The following is a 20,892-nucleotide window of genomic DNA, read 5'->3' on the forward strand; positions in this document are numbered from 1 at the left end:
TTAAAATGTTCTAAATCTTTACTAGAAAAATGAAAATGAAAAGAACTGAGGGTCTACTTCCAACTCATCAGGTTGGCAAAAGTGGCAGAAGAGGAAATGACCAGTATTGGAAGGGATGTGGGGAAAACAGGCATATTAATGCACATTTGGTGGAGTTATTAATTGGTTCAGCCATTCTGGAAAGCAATTTGAAACTATTCTCAAAAAATCACTAGACTCTACATACTTTTTCATCTAGTGGTACCATTATACCATCACCAGCCCTATATACCCAAAGAGAACAAAGAAAGAAGAAAAGAATCCATATAAACAAAAATATTTATAGTAACTCTACTAGAAAGTAAAAGTGTGTCCATCATTTTGGAAATAGCTAAATATATATGGTTCATGAATGCAATGAAATGCTATTGTGCTACAAGAAATGATGAAAGGGACAGTTTCAGAAAACCTGGGAAGATTTGCATGAACCATTACACAAGAAAGTAAGTAGAACCAAGAGAACAATTTATAAAGCAACAACATTTTAAACAAAGTTTTGAAAGACTTAAGAATTCAAATCCATGTAATGACTAACCACAATCCCAGAGGGCTGATGGTGAAGCATGCTACCTATCTCCCAACAGAGAAATAATGAACTCAAAATACAGGATGTGACACACATTTATGGGCATGGCTAATGTTTATCACAAGAGTTTTCTTTTTTTTCTCAGTGAGAGCAGGGGGAGGGAAAGAAGAAAATTCTTTTTAATTGAAAAAAATTAAAGAATATATACACTTACAAAAAGCAATGTAAAAAATTGTATTTTGTTGGGCTCCTTGCTTGTTACACTATAGGTAGTTATTTGCCTTCCCACCAGAAAGAGAAACAGAGACAGAGAGAGACAGAGATGGGGGGGTGGAGATTAGAGCCTCATCATTGGGAGGGGGGGAGAAGATACACCAAGTTATTAGAAACGTCAAAAATCTGACTTTTCTAATGACCTTAACATAAGATGCCACACAAAATGTTAGAGGATTCTAAGACATGCATATGGATTATGACTTCTGGCTAAATGCTTATTACAAATAATTCAACAGAACTCTATCTCTTATATGCAGACACTTTGATAAATATAATAATAAAACAACAAAACAACATGTTTTATAGGCAAACACTTGATAAATGTTTGTTGCATTGAATTCCTATAAATCATCTCACTTCACAGCATAGTGAATAGATTCCTGGACTTGAAATCAGGAAACTTCGGTTCAAATCTGACCTCAGTTATTTACTAATTATATGACCCTGAAGAAATCACTTAGTCTGGGACTCAATTTCTTGACATATAAAATTAGAGAATTGGACTAGATGGCCTCTAAAACCCCTTACAGCTCTAAATTATAATTCTATGATATTCAATAGATGTATTTATACTTCAGCTTCCTTCCAGGCATATAGTGGCATAATTTGGAAAGCCTTAAACAAGTGTGAAGTGAACATTCATGTATTAAGCACCCACTACATTCCAGGCACTGTGCTAACCACTGGAGATACAAAGAAAGAGAAAAAAAAATACCTGCTCTTAAGGAGTGCACAATCTAATGGGAGAGACAGTAGGCCAGCAACTATGTATAAACAATATACAGGTAAGATAAGTCGGAGATAATCTTACAGGAAAGATACTAGCATTAACAGGGTTCAAGAAAGGCTTCTTTCAGAAGGTGAATTTTATTTGGAACCTGAAAGCCTACTTTCTACCACCTGGTGCATATTTTGCATGTCCTCTAGCACCAGTTTTACTGTACACTATTTTCCAAACTCCTTCATGTACGTAATACTGCATTAAGTTCAATTTTATATGCATCAGTTCATCCAAGGCCAGAGGCCATATAGAAGAAAAGAAATAAAGATTTTGCCCTGACAGAGCTCACAGAATAATTTATATGGATTATTAAATAAAGCATTTGTTTTCTTTTGAACACATGGAGAAGCTATTATGCCCCGTCCACTCTACCTTATCCAAATCATACCAATCTTTCAAGGTCTAACTGAAGTCTAATTTCTTTCTTGATGGATTCCTCCCTACTTAGAGCCTCAACTAATATTTCCCTCCTCTGAATGCTTTTAGAACACATAGTCTGTACCATGCAATTTGGCACACTATTCTACACTGTCTTCTGTAACTGCATTTCCTGTAATGTCATTTATGCTACTTTCATCTCTTCTAGTTTCTGAGTTCGAGGGACAATAACCAATGCTTCTCTTGTATTCCCCACAATGAGGTACTCACAAATTCTCATTGATAGGTCCAACTTTTTGGTGAAGGGGTTTTAGAGAAGACATTTCCAAGGTGTCACCCAAGTAAAGGATTTGGATTTGAGTAACATATAGGCTAGGGATTCAACCTATATGCCTGTATCCTCTAAAAATATCATCACAGAAGATGCAGTCATATCAATTTGGAAACACCTGCCTTTCAGTAAAATTGTTTCCAATTGGTACCTCCAGGTCCTTTTCTCTCACTCTGTTATTAACCTGCTGTCTGACTTTATACTTCATCATTCAACTGAAAATGCTCTCTCCAAAGTCACCATTTTTCTTTAAAATAAAAATTATTCATTATTTACTCATTTTTTGAGTTCCAAATTCTCTCCCTCCCTTCTGCTCTCCCCCCCAGTAAGAAGACAAGCAATATGATATCAATTATACATGTGAAATCACTCAAAACGTAGTTCCATATTAGTAATGTTGCAAAAAAAGCAAGAGAAATAAAGAAAGTGGAAAAAAAATTATGCTTCAATCTGCACTCTGATTTCATTAGTTCTCTCTCTGGAGGTTGATGGCATTTTTCATCATAAATCTTTCAGAATTGCCTTGAATCATTTTCTTGATCAGAGTAGCTAAACCCTTCATGTTAATAATCATTACATTACTATGTACAATGTTCTCCTGGTTCTGCTCACTTAGCTTTACATCAGTTCAAATAAATCTTTCCAGATTTTTCTGAAACCACCCTGCTCATCATTTCTTTATGGAACAATAGTATTCCATCACAATTATACACAACAATTTGTTCAGGGTCATTATAGCATCCCTTCAATTTCCCAATGGCCTCTTAATCACCAACTCGGAGATACATACAAATATATTTTCTTTATACACAGTAGTTTTCATGTGTCTCCCCAACTAGAGTGTGAGCTCCTTGAAAGCAGGGACTGTGTGTTGACTTTCTTTGTATCCTCAGTATCAGAGGCTGCAACATAGTAGGCTATTAATAAATGCTAGGGTAGTCGTAGGCTAGTTAATTACTCTGCCCCACCCCAGCAAAGTAAAGTAATTCCTCATCTTCCTAATAACAAACAACCACAACAACAAAACTGAACAACCCTTTAACACTATCTGGACTTCCTCCTATACTAAAATGCAAACCCGGGTTTTCTTTTCTTAAGGACCTCCGCTTCATCCCTACTCAATTAAAAAAATTTTCTGGTACCTGGAGAAGTTGAGCTGGGTGAGAAGGAAGCATAGATCAGGGAGATCTCTGTAGAAATAGGGACCATCTGGCACCTGCATTATATTTCCACCTTTATTCCTCACAAGGGGTTAGAGGGGCGGAGAAACAAAGGACACAAAGAGTGAGTATGACCCAGTTCCTCTGGAAGTTTTAGCTGGTTGTAGCTCTCACCAAAAAAAAGGAAAAAAAAAAACCTCAACTCATCCATCAAACAAAAAGTGTGCGGTGACCCCCGCCCTGGCCTACAGAGTTGGAAAGTGGGGACAGTGAAAGAGAGACAAACCGCTTTACCTTAGTGCTTCCCTAAGAATTCAATTCAAACTGGTGCAGAGACCAGCCTGGACCAGGGGGGGTCGCTCTTCCCCCGGAGCAGCCACCTCTTTAGCTGCCAACACCTCCCACGGTCAGTGCTTTCCCAACCCAGTCAACTTATAACAACCCCAGGCGAGCAGGAGGGGATAGAGCAGAGCCTTGGCAGAAGCTGTTGGCGAAGGAAGCTGCCGCTGTTGGTAGTACCACAAAGGATCCTGGAAACTCCCAGAACCCGGGGACCGTCGTGGTTTGCAAAAGGGAAGAAGAAAGGAGAGTTGGACGCACCGAAGTGTCCAAGTCGGAGCACCACCCCCGGGGACACCTGTTCCTCTCCCTCCACCCCACTCTCCACCCCCTCCGACCCTGCGCCACTCGGCGCGCCCGGGCGCGCAATGAATCCCGTGCTGGGCAACCAGACGGAAGCGGCTGGGCTCTTCTTGGCCAACAGCAGTGACTCGCTGGAGCGGGTCCTGCGCTGCTGTACACAGGCGTCCGTGGTGACAGACGATGGCTTTGGGGAAAGCGGGCAGGACGAACGGAGTCTGTACATTATGCGAGTGGTACAGATAGCAGTTATGTGCGTCCTGTCGCTCACCGTTGTCTTTGGCATCTTCTTCCTCGGCTGCAACCTGCTCATCAAGTCGGAGGGTATGATCAACTTCCTGGTGAAGGATAGGCGACCATCCAAGGAAGTGGAGGCGGTGGTTGTGGGACCTTACTGACCTTCCTCTTCCTTCGCCACAGCTTGTTCTCCCCCTCCCCCCAGGCCTACCCACCTTGCCAAACCCAACCGCGCCTCTCAACCATCTGAGATCTGGCGAAAGAAACTTACCGGAGTGATAGCCTCCCAATGATTCTTTGGCTGCTGCTTCGGTCACCAACTCTTCTATCTAAGGGATGAAGCGACCTCTTAGTCTCGCTCCGTTCTTTGAAAGCCTCCCACCCTAAGAAGAGACCTCACCAGCCTCTGTGCACTTCTGGGACAGTCCAGCCAAAAAGTAATGAAAGAAAGGGATGGGGTGGATGGTGGAGAGCAATGGGCAATAACTTTCTAGTTGCTGGGAGACGTCCCGTCGCCTGAGATCCGGGGAGATCACGGCGAAGGGAGAGATACGCATCTCGGCTTGCATGTGGGGACGGGCTCTTGGGGAAAGTGGAGAAGGGGGAGGGATGGCCGAATTCCCCCGGTAACGATCCGACTGGTCGCTTGGCCTGGAGCCACGCTTCCGAAAATGTGACCTGTGTATATACAACGCGACAGACTTCACAACAATGACATGTAAACTAAGCAAAACAAACATTCCCAGACTCAGTCCCCTCTCCATTGGAGGGGACAATCGGTAACTACGTTTTGATTGCAGCTCACTGTTTTAAGGGATATTTTGCTTAAGAAATAATTATTATAAAAATTTATAAGTGTTTTCCAACCCTTTTTGTTTGGCTGTGGGTCTGGTGTTTTGTCGTCTTGAGGGAAAAGGGATTAATGGGGGAATGGGGCTCACGAGGGAGTAGAGGGGAGAAGACAGGAGTAAAAATGTGAATGTTGTGAATTGTCTTCTACTGCCGCTTTTCCTATGCCTGTTGTAGTGTGCAGGGCTGGCCTGGAGCTGGCCCACGGGGTCGGGGGAGCAGAAGGGGTAGCATGTGAGAGTACTGCACGAGTTCACTCAGCAAAAGTGCTTTAAATCTGTGGCACAATTTTTATTTTTTTTTCCTTTTTATTTAAATTTTCTGTAATAAATGCATATTCACAAAATGTTCCCTCTGCTGACCTCCTGGTGCTCTTTCTGCGATTAAGGAAAAGGAGGGTGAGGGAGAGGGGTGCGCTGGTGAGAGGGAGTAGGGGACAGTAGAGTGGGCTTGGAGAACTCAGGTTAAGGACACAGGTCAGAGGGACTGGGCAGGTGGATGAGGGAAAGGACAGAACAGTGAAGCAATCTGACATTTTTAAGAATGCCAAGAATCCTTAAATACCCTATTGAAGCCATCTGAAGGCAGCATGCTTTGGTTTTCGATTAAATCATCATCGTTTTTGTTGTTATTTAATATTTCATTTAGGCTCTGTGGGCTGAATCAGACAGGACTTCAAGAAACCTACCTTGGGAGGGTCAGACTTCCTTTCCTTGCTCCAGTGGGAAAACAGGGCTAAGAAGCTAATGAAAGGAAGAGAGGTCTTAACTTGTCTTCTGGGAAGGTGACTTTACCCTAACTAACGTTACTAAAAGTATTCTGTAGTAGTTGATGGGATTTTTTTTGTTTGTTTGTTTGCTGGTTGGTTTATAAAAAGGAAAAAATAACTAGACTATAATATTTTTCCTCTGTGGTAAACTATTGAAACCAATTCTTATTATGATGCCTCTTGGCCTAATATTCACTGTTTTTCTTTTTCCTTATAAAAAGGATCAATGTGAGTTTTGGAAAAGGAGGAGGAGAGAGACAGAGAAGGAGGGAAGTGAGAGAGAGAGAGAGAGAAAGAGACAGACACACAAAGACAAACACACCAAATACACACACAGACATACAGACATACACAGATACACAAACACACAGTCACACAGAGAGATACACTCACCCAGATGGATTTAAACTATGTACATATAACTTGATAAAACGGCATGCTCCTTCCCAGCAAATAGAAGTTAAAGGAGTTAGCCAAGGTCCTGAATACCTGGGTTGACATGGAATTTATACTTCAAAAGTTAGGAAGAGAAAACAGAAAAAGGGATGGAGCTACAGGTGGTCAGTCCCATAGACAGGCCATACTTGGGTCTGGGCATTTGGCCCAGTTTTGATGACTAGCAGCAGGAATCAGCGACTTTTGAAAGCACGATGCAAACAGGAACCATTTACTGAAGCTTAAGCTTTACAATTTGTGCTGTTAATCCTTAAAAATAGGGCAGGGTCCTGGAATACTACAAGAAGCTAAAGGATCTATTATTAATTCCATAGGATTAAGGAACAGTATAAATTATTTCACTGAAGAGATTTTAGGAGTGACACTGATTTCTGGAAATGCTTTTCATTTATTCTAGAATAACAACTGGTATAAACAATGTCATTGACCCAATGACACTGGCTATCAAGTGCTAGTCAGTGATCTGCCTGGCTGCCAAATGTCCCTGTTACCCCTCTAGCAAATCTTGCCATTAAGCCCGAGGTGGTTACTTGTAATGCTAATGGAAAATCTGGCTATAAAAAAAAATAAGATTTTATTGGCCTCCCTGGGGTTCTAGATATTCAAATGCAAAGGGCACATTTTTAAATCTATTTTTCACTACATTTTACCAATGGCAGGGCAGGGAAAAGTATGGCACTCTTGGTAGGAAAATAGCATACAATTTAATTAACAGAGGGAACTTGCCATAGTATGGTATAGTGGCAAGAGCATTGGACTTGCAATCAGGAGATCTTGGTTCTAATTTTGGCTCTGTTACCTTGAGCAAATCATTCTGCTTCTCTGGCCTCAAGTTTCTCATCTTTAAAATGAGATGATTGGACTAGATGACCTCTGAATTTTCTTCTGGCCCTAGTATTCAAGGACTAAAGATTTATCTGCTCAGCATCTTACTGAGGAAGACTTAAGTCTATTGCTCCATTGGTTCCAAGGGAAAAAAGACATACATTTACCCAGTCCTTTGAGATTAAAGATATGATCATAGTTTGAAAGATGGAAGGGATCACTAGGCCCAGTGCAACCCCCTAATTTACAGTTAAGAAAATGAAAGCTCAGAAAGATTAAGTGATTTCTCCAGGATGACAAAACTACTAAGTTTCTCAGGAAGGATTTGAACCCAGGCCTTCATGATTCCAAGTCCAGGGCCGATTCATTATGTCATGCAGTTTGTGCTCCTCTATCACCTTCACAAGATGTGTCTCTATGTATCACTGTTTTCACTGATCCAGCCAAACACTAGTCATTTAGAAATAAGCAGGGTATGACTGGTTGAACTCCTTTGTGTCCTGCTGACACAGTTCAGGCCACCTTGGGAATTCCAGCCTGCCTAGGAATTTGAAACTCATTTATTTGCATATGACATATATCTCCTTTAAAACACAGGACCAGGTCTAGATTTGGGAGGTGATGGAGTGACAAAAACTTGGGTTCTGCTCCAGACAAGAGACCTTTTTCTTTTCCTTTTTTGCTTCCCTCATTTTTGTCCTTGTCTATTACATCCTCTGTTTCCTCTAGATCATTTGTAGGTTCCCTACATTTAATATTCACTCTAAATTTTCTCCCCAGTCATTTGAGATCCTGATACCAATCAGACCTGTGAAACTTACACTTTACATAGGTAGATCTATATGTGAATGTGGAGATGTGTGAATGTTTGAGGTCTAGGATGTATGCTTCATAACAAAATTCAGAGGTTACAAAAAATTCACAGCCTTGGGGATTACTTGCCTCTAGCAATAAGTTTCTATCTTATCTGTGGTGGGAAAAAATGGCCCCTATATCCATTTGTTACTTAGAGAGATGCCAAGTGGTTCTGTTTTTTATAGATTCACTGATGGGAGCAAGAAGCTTTTTACACCCATTATGTCCTGATGGCCACACAGCAGTGGTTTCTCCAGGCTCCCAACCTTCCTCATGCCTGTCTGCCTTTGCCACTATTTTCCTTCATCCAATTCTAACAGCTGTATGAAAATGGCATTTTATCAATCCCTGAGCCTAGGGGATGATAATCCTTCCCACTGACACACTACAAGGTACAGGAGGATTATTCTACAGTGCAAGTGATGCTCTTCCTAATTCCTCTAAGCAAAGCTAGTCCCCAGAGACTGGGAAACATGATAGACAGATGGAAGAAGCCACATGATTTTGCCTACCTGCTCTTATTGCCAGAACCCTAGGCAATAGGTAAGAGACCAAAGGAGATACATTTCTCCAGATGCTTGGTTAGTCTGATGTGAGTCCTAGGGAAAGAGCTCCTAGGGAAACAGCATGTCTAAGAGGAGCAACTTGTAAATCCACACTGTCATACCCCTACACAATGAGTGACCCACCTTCCTTCCTGGTAGTTTTACTGAAATTATCTGCTGCTCCAGTAACTTTATCCTATTATTCACGTATTATTTTTATATTAGATACAGAGCTATTGCTTTTCAGAGCAAATGTACGAATGAATCAATGAAAAAATTGGAAAATATTTAATTAATGCTTACCATGTGCCAAGCATTTTAAATGCTAATGAGAAATAGAAAATTGAAGTTAGTACCTGCCCTCAGGATGCTTACATTCTAGTAGGGAGGGAACACCTACAAAGAAAGAAGCAAGCAAGGGTGGGGTACTGTGGTTTGAAAAGGTACATAGGGGAGTAAATTGACACATCTTTTCTGGCAGTAAAAACAATATTGATGTGGTTATGGTACCAGAAGTGGAATAGCGGAGGATGGCAGGGTGGTTTCTGCATAAATGGCCTGGGAATAAGAGTCATGTTTGGCATTAGCGTGGCCTGATATAGTGGACTACATGAAACACTTACCAGTCAGGAGGGTGTGGGGGCGTAGGCCCAGTGGAAGTTCTGGAGGTAAAGGGGTTAAATCTTCCAGAGCATGCCTGGAGAGAAAAGAAAAAAAAAAAAAACTGGAATGCACTCTCTTTGTGGTAGTCTAAGGAAAAGAAAAGCAATCACTTCTCCTGCCAAGCCAAAGGTCAGTTCTGCTCCCAGGGGAGCCTCCTGGTGACTGATCTACTCATGCCTCAGAGTCCTCTGTTCTCTCTAACCCCAGCCCTGTGGAGCTGTTCTCTGCAGCCAGCTCCTGCTCTGGGATAATGTAGCAAGCGGCACGCTACACTTATTTTGTACCCTGTTGAGGAAAGAACAGTATCCTGAGAGTTCAGAGACCTGGGCTCTAATGCCAGCTCTGACATTAACCTACTGTGTGACTTTGGGCAAAATTCTCACCTCTTCAGGCAAATTCAACTGCAGTTTGGATTATTTTATCTATAGGGTCTCTTCTAGCTCTAAGATTTAGTCCTTCTAGTCTGTTTCATTCCTTGATGTGCTTTGTAGTTGATTTCACTGTATATCTGGAACATGCCCTGGCTCTCATATTCTGAATACCCTCCAAAATAGTAGACATTATTTGCCAATGAAATGACTCTTCAGAACCTCCCTGAGCTTGTATAAATGACTTCCTTAGAAGTGATCGACAAGTCTTTAAATATCCCAAAACTTTCTTTTCTCACCAGGTGAAGTTTTAAGAAGCCAAAATGGGAAAGAAGTAGATTATCTATTCATGTGTAATTCCTCTTATCCTAAGCCAAAATTAATGCATAGTTTTGTTGAATGTGGGCATTTTGGAGGCCAATTACAAAGCTATTTTCACCCCAAGAGAACATTTCCCTTTGGGGCTAGTGATTTTGGACAACAGCTGCTTCGTATGCAGTTAATGCCTTGCTTGGCCCCCAGCTGATTAGATGGGTCACTCTGGGGGTTGTAATGCCAGGAAAGGATTGCAGGGTTTGGTCTGTTCTATAGACGCAAGCCTAGTTTCAAAGCCTGTTGAAGCAACAAGCCTGCTGCAATCCCCCAAATGGGAATTCGTGAGTCTTTTATCTACCTGCCAAATCTCATTCAGACAATTTGCAAAACAGTTTAAAGGGGATATGTTCTAAAGTCCTCTCCCACAGCTGCAAGTGTTTCCCAATGCTCACATTTAATTATTTGAGGCTAACTCATCGAGATAGCCAAGGGCTTTTAACCTTTTCCCCAATATTTCTCTTGCAGTAGGTTAGCTATCAAATTAGCCTTAAAAGCTCTAAAGGTATTTTTTTTTAGCATCATTCCTTTATGTATGAAAATTTTGGAAAACCTAGGGTTAGTAAGTGGCTGCATAATTCATAACACAAAATTACTCATATAATTTATGGTGGCACCAGTAATGACAATAATAGTCTGAATTTATTTTGCTTTCAGATACTCAAAACTATTCAGACTGCTATTAGGATAACCAAGATAAGAGTAAAATCTGCTTGCTCTGTAGAGTGTATTGAAATGATTTAATTATACTATCCCATGCATAAATATATTTTACTGCATGAAAGTAGTTTTATAGTTTTTTCATATTGTGGTACCATATTCAATCCTTATTATAATATGATTTACTGTATTTATTTTATATGATTTATTACATTTTAAGGGTTTAAAAATTAAATCTGGAGTCTAAAAAGTCAACTCATTATTTATGTATAATGATCAAGCCTGACTCCATTAAAGAGATGAGAAAATATATCTCCTCTTCTTTGAGAGTGAGGCACTATAGGTGTGGGACATCATATAAACTGACTCCCATCAATGTTTTGGTTAAACTTGCTGAACTGATTTTTTTCTTTTTTTTTTTAAAGCTCTTTATTAAAAGGGATGGATTGCTATGGGGAAGTGGAAAAGGATATGAGAATGATATAAAAATAAAAGATATGAATAATATTTGCTAAAGAAGGTCAAATTCCAAGAGAATATTGGGGTTATGTGAGGACAAACAAGAAGATAGGTGGAACTACATACCTACATGAAGAGCTATGTCTGGAAAAGATACCCATTGGCCATTGGCCCCAGGATATGTCTATTATCACAGGTAGCTCAACCCAACAACTCAGTAGGGATTCCCTATACAAAATCCCAGAAAAGTGGTGGTACAGACTTCATTATCCCCAAAGATAACTGGGGTATCTGAGAAATTCTAATTTAGAAGAACAACCACCAAGGACTGATGCCTTAAGTAGGTAAAGGATATGTACTATGGAGGGAAGCATGTCCTGAGAAGTGACACAAACTCTCAAAACTCAAGGAAGGGAATTACTATAGCCTTAACTAAGCCATATCACCTCTAACTAGGAGGGGGCCAAAATAATCTTAGTGGTTTTATTTGTTTTTTTTTTTTTGTATCATAGATTCCTTTGATAGTCTGGTGAAGCCTATGGACTCCTTGTCAGAATAATATGTTTAAATACACCAAGTAAAATATATAGGATTACAGAGGAAATAAATTATATTAACATACAGTTATTGCAATATTTTTAAACAAGTTTATGGATCCCAGGTCTAGAATAAGTAGTAGAGGTTGTCACTATATGTGCAGATAAGGAAAAAGATAGGAGATAGGACTATCCAGACCAGAACTACTGGAATTTACAACTGAAATTTGCAGATAGGTACACAATAGATGACTACCAGAGATCAGTGTAGGAAGACAAGAGCAGAGGGGAAGAAAAAATATTTAAGCTTTCTTGTTTTTTTTAGCAACTATGACACATTAAGGTAGAGTGCCCAATGCAACTGGATTGAATAATCTGAAAATTTGAAGAATATCAGGATTTTTTAAATTAGACATGCCCTTGGTAAGCTCAACAAGTATTCATTTCTCCCTTACGCACAACACAAAGTTATCCCTGTCTGAACCTCAAGACAGATTTCTTGTTTAGTTGACCTTGAACTTGTCTGTACCTGAAGGAATCAAGAAGGCAAAATATATTTCATTATGGGATCCACAAATCCTTGGCCAAAGAGTTTAATTAATTAATAGTTCAAAGATGAGAAAAGCTAATGTTTCATGATGATGATGATGATGATAACTGATTTCATATAATGTTTAAGGTTTGCAAAGAGCTTTTTATACATTATTACAAAACAAACTTCTGAGGTATAGACATATTATCATTATTTTTATGGATGAAGAAACAAAGGCTTAGAGAAGTTAGCGATTTACTCAGGGTCCCACAATCAACCATTAAGTGCTAGAGACAGGATTTGCCTTTAGGTCTTATGGATTTCAGTGCCAAGTAGAAGACTTTGCACTTTAGTGAGTATTTAATGAAGCTTTGCTAAATTCAATTGAATTGACTCTGGATCCCGTGTCCTGTCCATTCTACAACTCTCCTTGTCTAAGTGCAAGGCTCTGGGCACAGGGGAAAATGGAGAGCATAGAAAATGGTTAGGAGGGTACTCCCCAAAACCTGGTGTTCCCACAGCCAAAATTGTGGTTGGCAAAGGACAGAGGTATCAGATACAAGGTAAGTTAATATTCCCAAGTGGACTGAACTAGATTAAAATGGAATTTGAAAATATTTAACAAATTAAATAAAAATACAATGAAACATAGATAACATTACATTTTGAAATTAAGTCAATATGTGGCCCTAAGGGATAATTATGTAAACTTTATTGACCCTCATTTCTATTTGAATTCGACACTACTGGTGAAATATTCTTGAAAGGATAAGACACCTAATAGCTTTGCGAGACAGAATCTACATTGGCTAGATAAACTTCTACCTTGACTTTATATCTAGCTTGTCCAGTATTAGACCAGTCATCCCTGGATAAGGTTGGAAAGAAGGGAAGTTAGCCATACAATGAAGGAAAACTTGAGAAAAGAATTAGAACCAGTTCCCTGTAAAACATGTATACAAAGACTGAATTAATTGTTAAAATTCCCCTGTGAATTGGTCCAGCTATTCTGGAAAGCAATTTGGAGCTACATTAAAGGGGAAAAAAGTGATTAAAATGTTTATAGCCTTGAACCCAAAGGCCTCACTACAAAACATTTATCTCCAGATGGAAAGCAGAAAGAAAAGTCTCATCTATACCACGTTATCAGTAGCAACACTTTTTTTGTGGTAGCAAAGAACTGGGGGGGAGGGGAGAAAGTATAGGTTCATTGATTAGGAATGGCTAAACATACTATGATACATGAATGGGAAGAAATCTTACTCTACAATAAGAAACAAAGACTGAAGAATTTGGAAGAGCGAGGGGAAAAACATGAAATGATGCAAAGAGAAATAAGAATTAGAAAAAATAATATATGCAATGAAAACAATCACACAAATGTGAAACAACAGCCAAAAAAATATGAAACAACATTGTATAATTATAAGGAACAAGCTTGACCTTGAAGATAAGAAACTACATCTTCTTCTATTCTTTGCAGAAGTGGAGGACTACAGGTCTGCAACAATTTGTATGCTGTCTTCAACTTTTTTCTCTATTTCTTTTTTATTCTTTGTACCAATCCACCCTTCTTTGGAAGGTGGTGGAGTGTATTAGGAAATGAAGGATGTAAAAACAAAATATATGAATAATTTTAAAAAAGCTCTTAAAGTTTCCTTAACTTTGTAACTTTCCCCCTTTTATTATTCCAAGCAATTTCATGGTCACTAATTAGTGCTTAAAATGCTTAAAAGAAGGATTATGACCTATTTGGGGGGAAGTAGAGCAAGGAAGAAGCCACTTTTGCTCACTTATCCTAATCCAAATTGGGTGGTAGGGAAACCTAAGTACAAAGAGCACAGGATATGGAATCAGAAATCCCGGGTTTGAATCCTAGTTCTGCTACGTACTGTGTGTGTGGCTTTAGGCTCTCTGAGCCTCTGTTTCTCCATGTATAAAATTAGGGGATTGCACTAGACACTCTGAAGTCTGTTTCATCTCTAAAAGAAAGGTTGTGGTCCAGATCAACTAATTGAGTAAATTAGTATCTAGGACTTCATTGTGGAGGCAAAGAGTCAAATTAAGGGTACAAAAGTAAGAGTAGCTAGGCAGCAGGGACACAGTCTCACCCTCATTAAATCTTCCCCCCCTTTCTATTGGTTTATTTGTTTTCCACCATCAGTAGCAGTACTTCCGTTTAGAACGGGTCTCCTCTTCTCCATCCTTGAACAGGATAAACTACTTTGAAAGAAACATTGATTTTTAAAAGACCAAAACTTCAAATGTCTGATTGGTTTGGTAAAAGGAGCCCTTCGGATCTTAAGTGTCTCCTTTACTTTATTTATTTTCCTATAAATTGAACAGTACTATACAGCTTATATCCTAAAGTGTATTGATTGAAGCCCCAACCTTTTCTTTCTTCTGCTCAGTCTCCCCATTTCTCCATTATTGGTGTACTCAATATTTTGTGAACATTTTAACCTGCTTGGACATCTGTCAACTGAAATTAAATAACAGGTATTTTCAAATGATCTGGCTTCTGTTATTTCTTTGTTTGTATAAAAGAACACACATATACACTAAGAAAATGAACTACCTCAGTATGATCATCGTTAAGTAAGGTTTTTTATCCAATTCCTGAAGTTTCTATTGTTTTATCTATTATCTTGAACTGTGGCTAATAGTTCTCAGTGTAGACCTAACACATCTTATACATTCCAAAAGACCGAAACATCAATGATCTCATTTAACAGAAGCATAGACAGCTTTAGGAACTGAGATAAGTAGAATGAGGAAGGAACCTCAATTTGAAGGCCAATAGAAATAAAGGAAATTGTTAAGTCTTTAGAAAATCAAAATAAGTTACCAAATTATCTGTTTCATCTTACCAATTCATAAGAGGAATATTTTGTTATTGATGACTCATTGGCAGGGAGAGAGTTGAAGAACAAAAGAACACATGCAATACAATTAGAAGTTAAAGCTCCCAAATCCTCTTCTTAGGGCACTTTGCTTTCAAAGATCATAGACCAAGAACTAAGAGTGATCTTACACATCAAGTCCTATTCATTCATTTTGCACATGAAGGAACTAAGGCTGAAAGAGTGACTTGCCCAAAGTCACACAGCTAACATGTGTGTGGGACAGGATTTGAACCCAGATCTTCTCTGGGCACTCTCCCCACTGAATCTGGTAGATGCTCTTTAAGAATGATATCATAACTGATGTTTATATAACATTTGAGCATTTGTTAAGCACTGGCATACATTATGACATTTAAGCATCAAAACAATCATGTGAAGTAGGTAATGCAGGTCCTGTTATCATCCACATTTTACATAAAGGAAAACAAGTTGAGACAGGTTAATTGCCTTATTCAGAGCCAAACACCTAACAAATGTCAAAAGCAGGAGTCGAACTTATAGGTCTAACCAAGCAGTATCTTTTGTGAAGACTTGGGCAAATCAATCCAATGTAACCTTGACCTATACCTACCAGAACCCTACCTCCTCCAGAATCTACTTTGTTTCTCTGAGTACTAGTCATATGACCTTGTCATACTGGAGTCCCCCTCCCTCACTCTCAACCATGCAAATAAAAAGGCTTACTTGGAGAGTGTAAATAATATAGTGTCCCAAAAGTCTCAGTGCAGTTATAAGCTTTAAAGCTATTAAGTTAAGTCTTAGAATTACAATAAGACTTTGGGGATAGTATAGTAGCTCTTTTTGTTACAGCAAATAATTAGAAACTAACAGGGGATACCCATCAATTGGGGTATGACTGAACAAATTATAGTATATAAATATAATGAAATATTATAGAAACATAAGAAATGATAAAAGTGATGGTTTTAAAGAACCATGGGAACATTTTTTGAATGAGTAAGCAAAGAGTACACAAAACCCAGAGAAAAAAAAGTACAATAATAACAATGTTGTAAAAAAAAATGACTTTGAAAGATTTGAGAATTCTGATCAATATAATGGGTAACCACCATTTCATAGGAATAATTATGAAGCATGTTTCACACTCCCTGACGGATGACAGGCTCAAGATACAGAATGAAACATACAATTTTGGATATGGTCAACATGGGAATTTGTTTTGCTTGACTATACATATTTTCATGAGAATTTTTTTTTCATTGAGGGGGGAGTTTGAAGGGAGATGGGAATAGTAAAAGAGTTGACCCTCAAAAAAGAAAGAAAAGGAAAAAAAGTCAGTGAATTGAAGTTTTTTAAATGCACAGAAAAGAGTAGGAGGAAATACAAATAGGGTTTAAATAGGTATTAAAGTGGGGGTGGAGTGGGAGGCTCACCGCAGTACATAAAATGATGGACTTGAAGTCTGCAACATCTGCCTACCTCAAACACTTAGTAATCATATGAGTCTAAGCAGGTACTTGATTCTTTGTCAACCTCATTTTCCTCATCTGTAAAAATGAGGATAAGAATTCAACCACCTTGCAGGGTGGTTGTAAGGATCAAAGGAGAGAATATCATTAAAGTGCTTTGCAAACCTTAAAGTACCATGAAGATGAAGCAGTATGTAAGTATTATTATTGTGTTTTTAAAAAGAAAAGCAAGCTGTACATATATAATATTTAGCCTCATATGCAATTCTCTTTTTCTGGTTCTACTTCATATGAGGAAATGCTTATTTTATTTGGTGTTGGCTGAGTTCATCATAAACACAAAAAATACAAAAAAATACTGTATATGGTATTTTTTCTTTTTTTGCACGGAATCTTTAAAAACAATAAACAATAAGTAGTTCAGAAAAGAATATCAACCCCATGACTGTGTGCTCACACCTTCTCATAGATGTAATCTAACCTCAGACAGTACATGGGCACATTCTAAAGGCAGGAGTTCTAGGAAATAATACAACTCACTTCATTCAATCCTCCACCCTTTGAAGAGGCAAAGGATATAGGAAATACATCAAAACTCCAATATATTTATGTTTGGTATATGGAATTTAAAATGATAAATCATTAGATGTTGGATTCAGAAATTCTGGTTCTGGATTTTGGCTTCCCTTGTGATACAGGACCTGGGAATTTGGGAGAGCTTTAGTTTACCCAAAGTTTATAAACTGGCTCTTTTACATTTGGCTTTCTGTCACTATCAAGGACTTCTGATTAGTCCTTGACATTCCTACCTTATTATTTCAGGAATAGATGAAGCAGACAAAGGCAGGCCCCAGCGAGGAGCTGGCTGCCATTCTACTATGTCTTCTCTCTGACCTTGGGTTCTTGACTTTCTGTTTCCAGTAGCCTAGGGATATGTTTCATTCATCTTCCCTCAGGTGTTCCCTATCCTTTCAGTTCCCACCATTTTGGTCTTACAGATATTACAATCATTAATGAGGCATATACATATGTGTGTGTGTATACATGTTATATATACATGCATATATGTGTGTAAAGGTACATATACACACATATGTGTATATGTGTGTGTTTAATTTCTGGTTACACTAACAACACTGTTTCCTTGTGATGCTCAGAATCTCACTTTCTCTTCTCTCTTCTTCTCCTTCTCTGTGGCCATATAGTAAGGGGGAAAAAACTTAAACAAGTAATCAAGAGACCTGTGTTCTAATCTAACATACCCACTGTATGTGAATAAGCCCACTTAAATTCTCTAGATGAATAAAACAGAGATAACACCACCTGTTTAAATTCTCCCACAGGGTTGCTATGAGGATCAAAGGAGATAATGGATACGAAGCCCTCTGAAAATCATAACACAGACATTTCCGTGCCCTGCCACTCCCCAGCACCAAATTTATCCTTTCCAAACCTTCCCATTTCTTTTTCTTAATTGCCATTCAACTGAACTTATTCCAAACCACAATTGCTTCACCATTTGGTTTTTAGAGCTGCTTGCCACAGAATCACTGCACATCATCACTTATTTTCCAGACTCCCCAGTGGTATTGTTGGCTCTACTTTCCCTTCTTGTGAAAATTACATTGCTAAATATGACCAGCTTCTAGAAGATCCACACCTTCCTCTGCCAAGACCAGCACTAACTCTTGCCTTATTCACAATCAGAGCCAAGGGGTATGTAATAGGATATGCATCTTTCAACCATAAGAAGACTAGCATTTGAGGAGTTTAGTTCTCAATATATAGCACATCACAACAAGAAAGCATATTTCAACTGCAATAGTCCTGCTCAGGAATGAAACTGGATTTTCCCAACAGGGGGTCTCTGACTGCAATAGGGATATATACATGCATATACACATATGTGTATTGCCTACATGCATATATATATGAGTATGTACATATGTGTATGCATGTATGTGTATATATATATATGTATTTACATGTGTGTGTATATAATAAACCTCAGAGAGGATTCCACTTGGTTTATATATGATGCCTTCTTTTGTTGGGCATGGGACTAGCTCCAAAATATTTCACATTTATCTAAGGCTGTCAGAGAAAGGCAAAGTTTTCCTACCTTTAAGGAATTATGGTAAAGCACTGTGTTCCAGGCATTTTGTTTTATTATTTAGCCAAGCCTTGATTGATTACTTTATACACAGCAGCTTGATGACTGTTGCTTCTCCAGAGCAGTTTTTCTCTATTATCTAATAATGGGGATGTCTCTGTTTCTCTGTCTTCTAATATTTTTATATCTTAACGTCTGGCCATCATAGCAAACTTCATTATTCAGGGATTTAGGAACTTTGCTGCTATTCTACTCTATTTGAAGTGTCAATTACATCCAACATTATGAGCTACTACCTTTCTAGTTCTGCTTAAGCTTGTTGGATCTGATTCTGTTATTTATAGGCCCTAAGGGTTTGGTTTCTCTTTGCTTAATTATTAAAATCAGTGAAACTTTCTCTTTATTTTTAGTGTATAGTGTTTTCTGAAAAAAAATTAGAAGAACAGACTTTTAATGAGAGTAAGGTTATTGGAAGAACTGCTTTAAAAAAAACTTTATTATCTAATCTGGGGAAGTAGCCATGATATAGTATATAGAGAGCTGGTCTCAGAATTAGGAAGACCAGTCCTGCTTCTAACATATATTGGCTGTGCTTCTGGGCAATTCTCTTCACCTCTCTGCCCCAGAAAACTCTCAAAGACTGCAAGTTGCAGGGCAGGTACCAGTCTGCACAAGCAAGATCTCCTCATTAAGAACTCTCTATATTAATGAAATCACAATTTCAGTAAAGAAAAATAAAAAGAAATAAAGGTAGCCTGGTGTAGTGGCTAGATTTCTCAGCACAGTTTTGAAAACCTCGTTTCAAATCCTGCCTCTGATATTTAATAACTTTGTGACTGATTCTGGACAAATCCATTAGCCTCTACATAATGAAAGCAACTCCCTAGGACTTAGGTACAAAGTCGTAGACATGCTGCTCTTAGTTAGTAGAGGAAGTCCTTGCACCAGTAATTCCTTATACTGACAGAAGCAGCATTCCTTCATATATTCATGTCTCTAATTAAACACTAAATTCAATTATTTCCCTTTACAAAAACTCCATATTAAAAATATCCACATTTATAAATTAAGGAATTATCATTCACATTATAAACAGATTTGTTATTTTGCAGAAGGATTAACTAAGAGATTTCTTTAAATATCAGCCTATTGTATTCCTTTTAAATTTTTATTCAGTTTAAAAAAGTCAGAATCACAAACAACTTCTTAAAAACATTTGCAAAAAAATAAGGGATTATTCATACCTACCTTCTATATGAGGTAGTTAGCTGCAGCAGATGGTATCTTACTATGCTAAGGCATGAAAATATTGAATTTCACTATGCTGTTTCAGGCAAGCACACGATTGCTTCCCCAACACCATACTTTTTTTTTTCTAAAAGCAAACAAAGACTTCAATGAGTTTATTTGGATAAATATGAACTGATCAAGCAATAAACTGAATACTAATGCGGTCATCTATTATGAGCTTAATACCTCATGGTGGGGAGGGGGGGGGTAAAGGGAGGGAATGCTACAGCAATCCAGAACAGGATGATTTCAAGAGAAATGAAAGATTTCAGTTTATGACTTCTGTTGGCCCATAAGGGGTGATTAAAGTCTGGAACAGGGTAGAGAGGGAGATTATGGAATCTCCATCCCTAGAGGTCTGCAAGTACAGGTTCAATACTCATCTATATTGGATGGTGAGATGTGCCTGGAATAGATAACCTTTTTGGTGCTCCCATGTATCAATGAAATTACAATGAAATGACAAGGCTTAAAGTATTTGGCCAGCTTCGAGGCTGTTTTGCCTTTCTGCTGTCTATCTTTGAGAACAAAATAAGAGCAAAATGTACAGCTGTGGTATTGGATTGGAAAATTTAAAATAATTACTTTACAGCATTCTTTCATCTTTTCTGTTGCCAAAGCACTAAACCTCATTCCAAGGCATTTACCTGCCCTTTCCACTCTGCCATCCTTCAAAGCTTTGATTCCATATCTCTTCTCCCATATCTTTCACAGTTAAACTCTTTGCTACTATTTTCTCACATCCTTCTCACTCCTCAGTACCTTGAAATCTGGTTTCCACTCCCACCACTCAGATGAAATTGCTCTCTCCAAGACCACAGATGATCCCTTTATTCTTAAATTCAATGACCCTTTTTCAATCCTTATCGTTCTGGACCTCTTTGCAGTGTTTGACAC

At 38.5% G+C, this 20,892-nt stretch overlaps 1 protein-coding gene across 1 annotated transcript; it reads left to right on the top strand.

The window, feature by feature from the left end:
• Positions 1-3,976: 3,976 nt before the first annotated feature.
• LOC114045813 (protein reprimo) lies at positions 3,977-4,545 on the top strand. The gene has a single exon (XM_027865992.1). It carries the CDS (start codon positions 4,199-4,201, stop codon positions 4,526-4,528), a length of 330 nt encoding a protein of 109 aa, XP_027721793.1. The 5' UTR covers positions 3,977-4,198; the 3' UTR covers positions 4,529-4,545.
• Positions 4,546-20,892: the final 16,347 nt, after the last annotated feature.

The sequence above is a fragment of the Vombatus ursinus genome, unplaced genomic scaffold (genome assembly GCF_900497805.2).
Source record: "Vombatus ursinus unplaced genomic scaffold, bare-nosed wombat genome assembly UNPS02014779.1, whole genome shotgun sequence".
NCBI classification, from domain to species: domain Eukaryota; kingdom Metazoa; phylum Chordata; class Mammalia; order Diprotodontia; family Vombatidae; genus Vombatus; species Vombatus ursinus.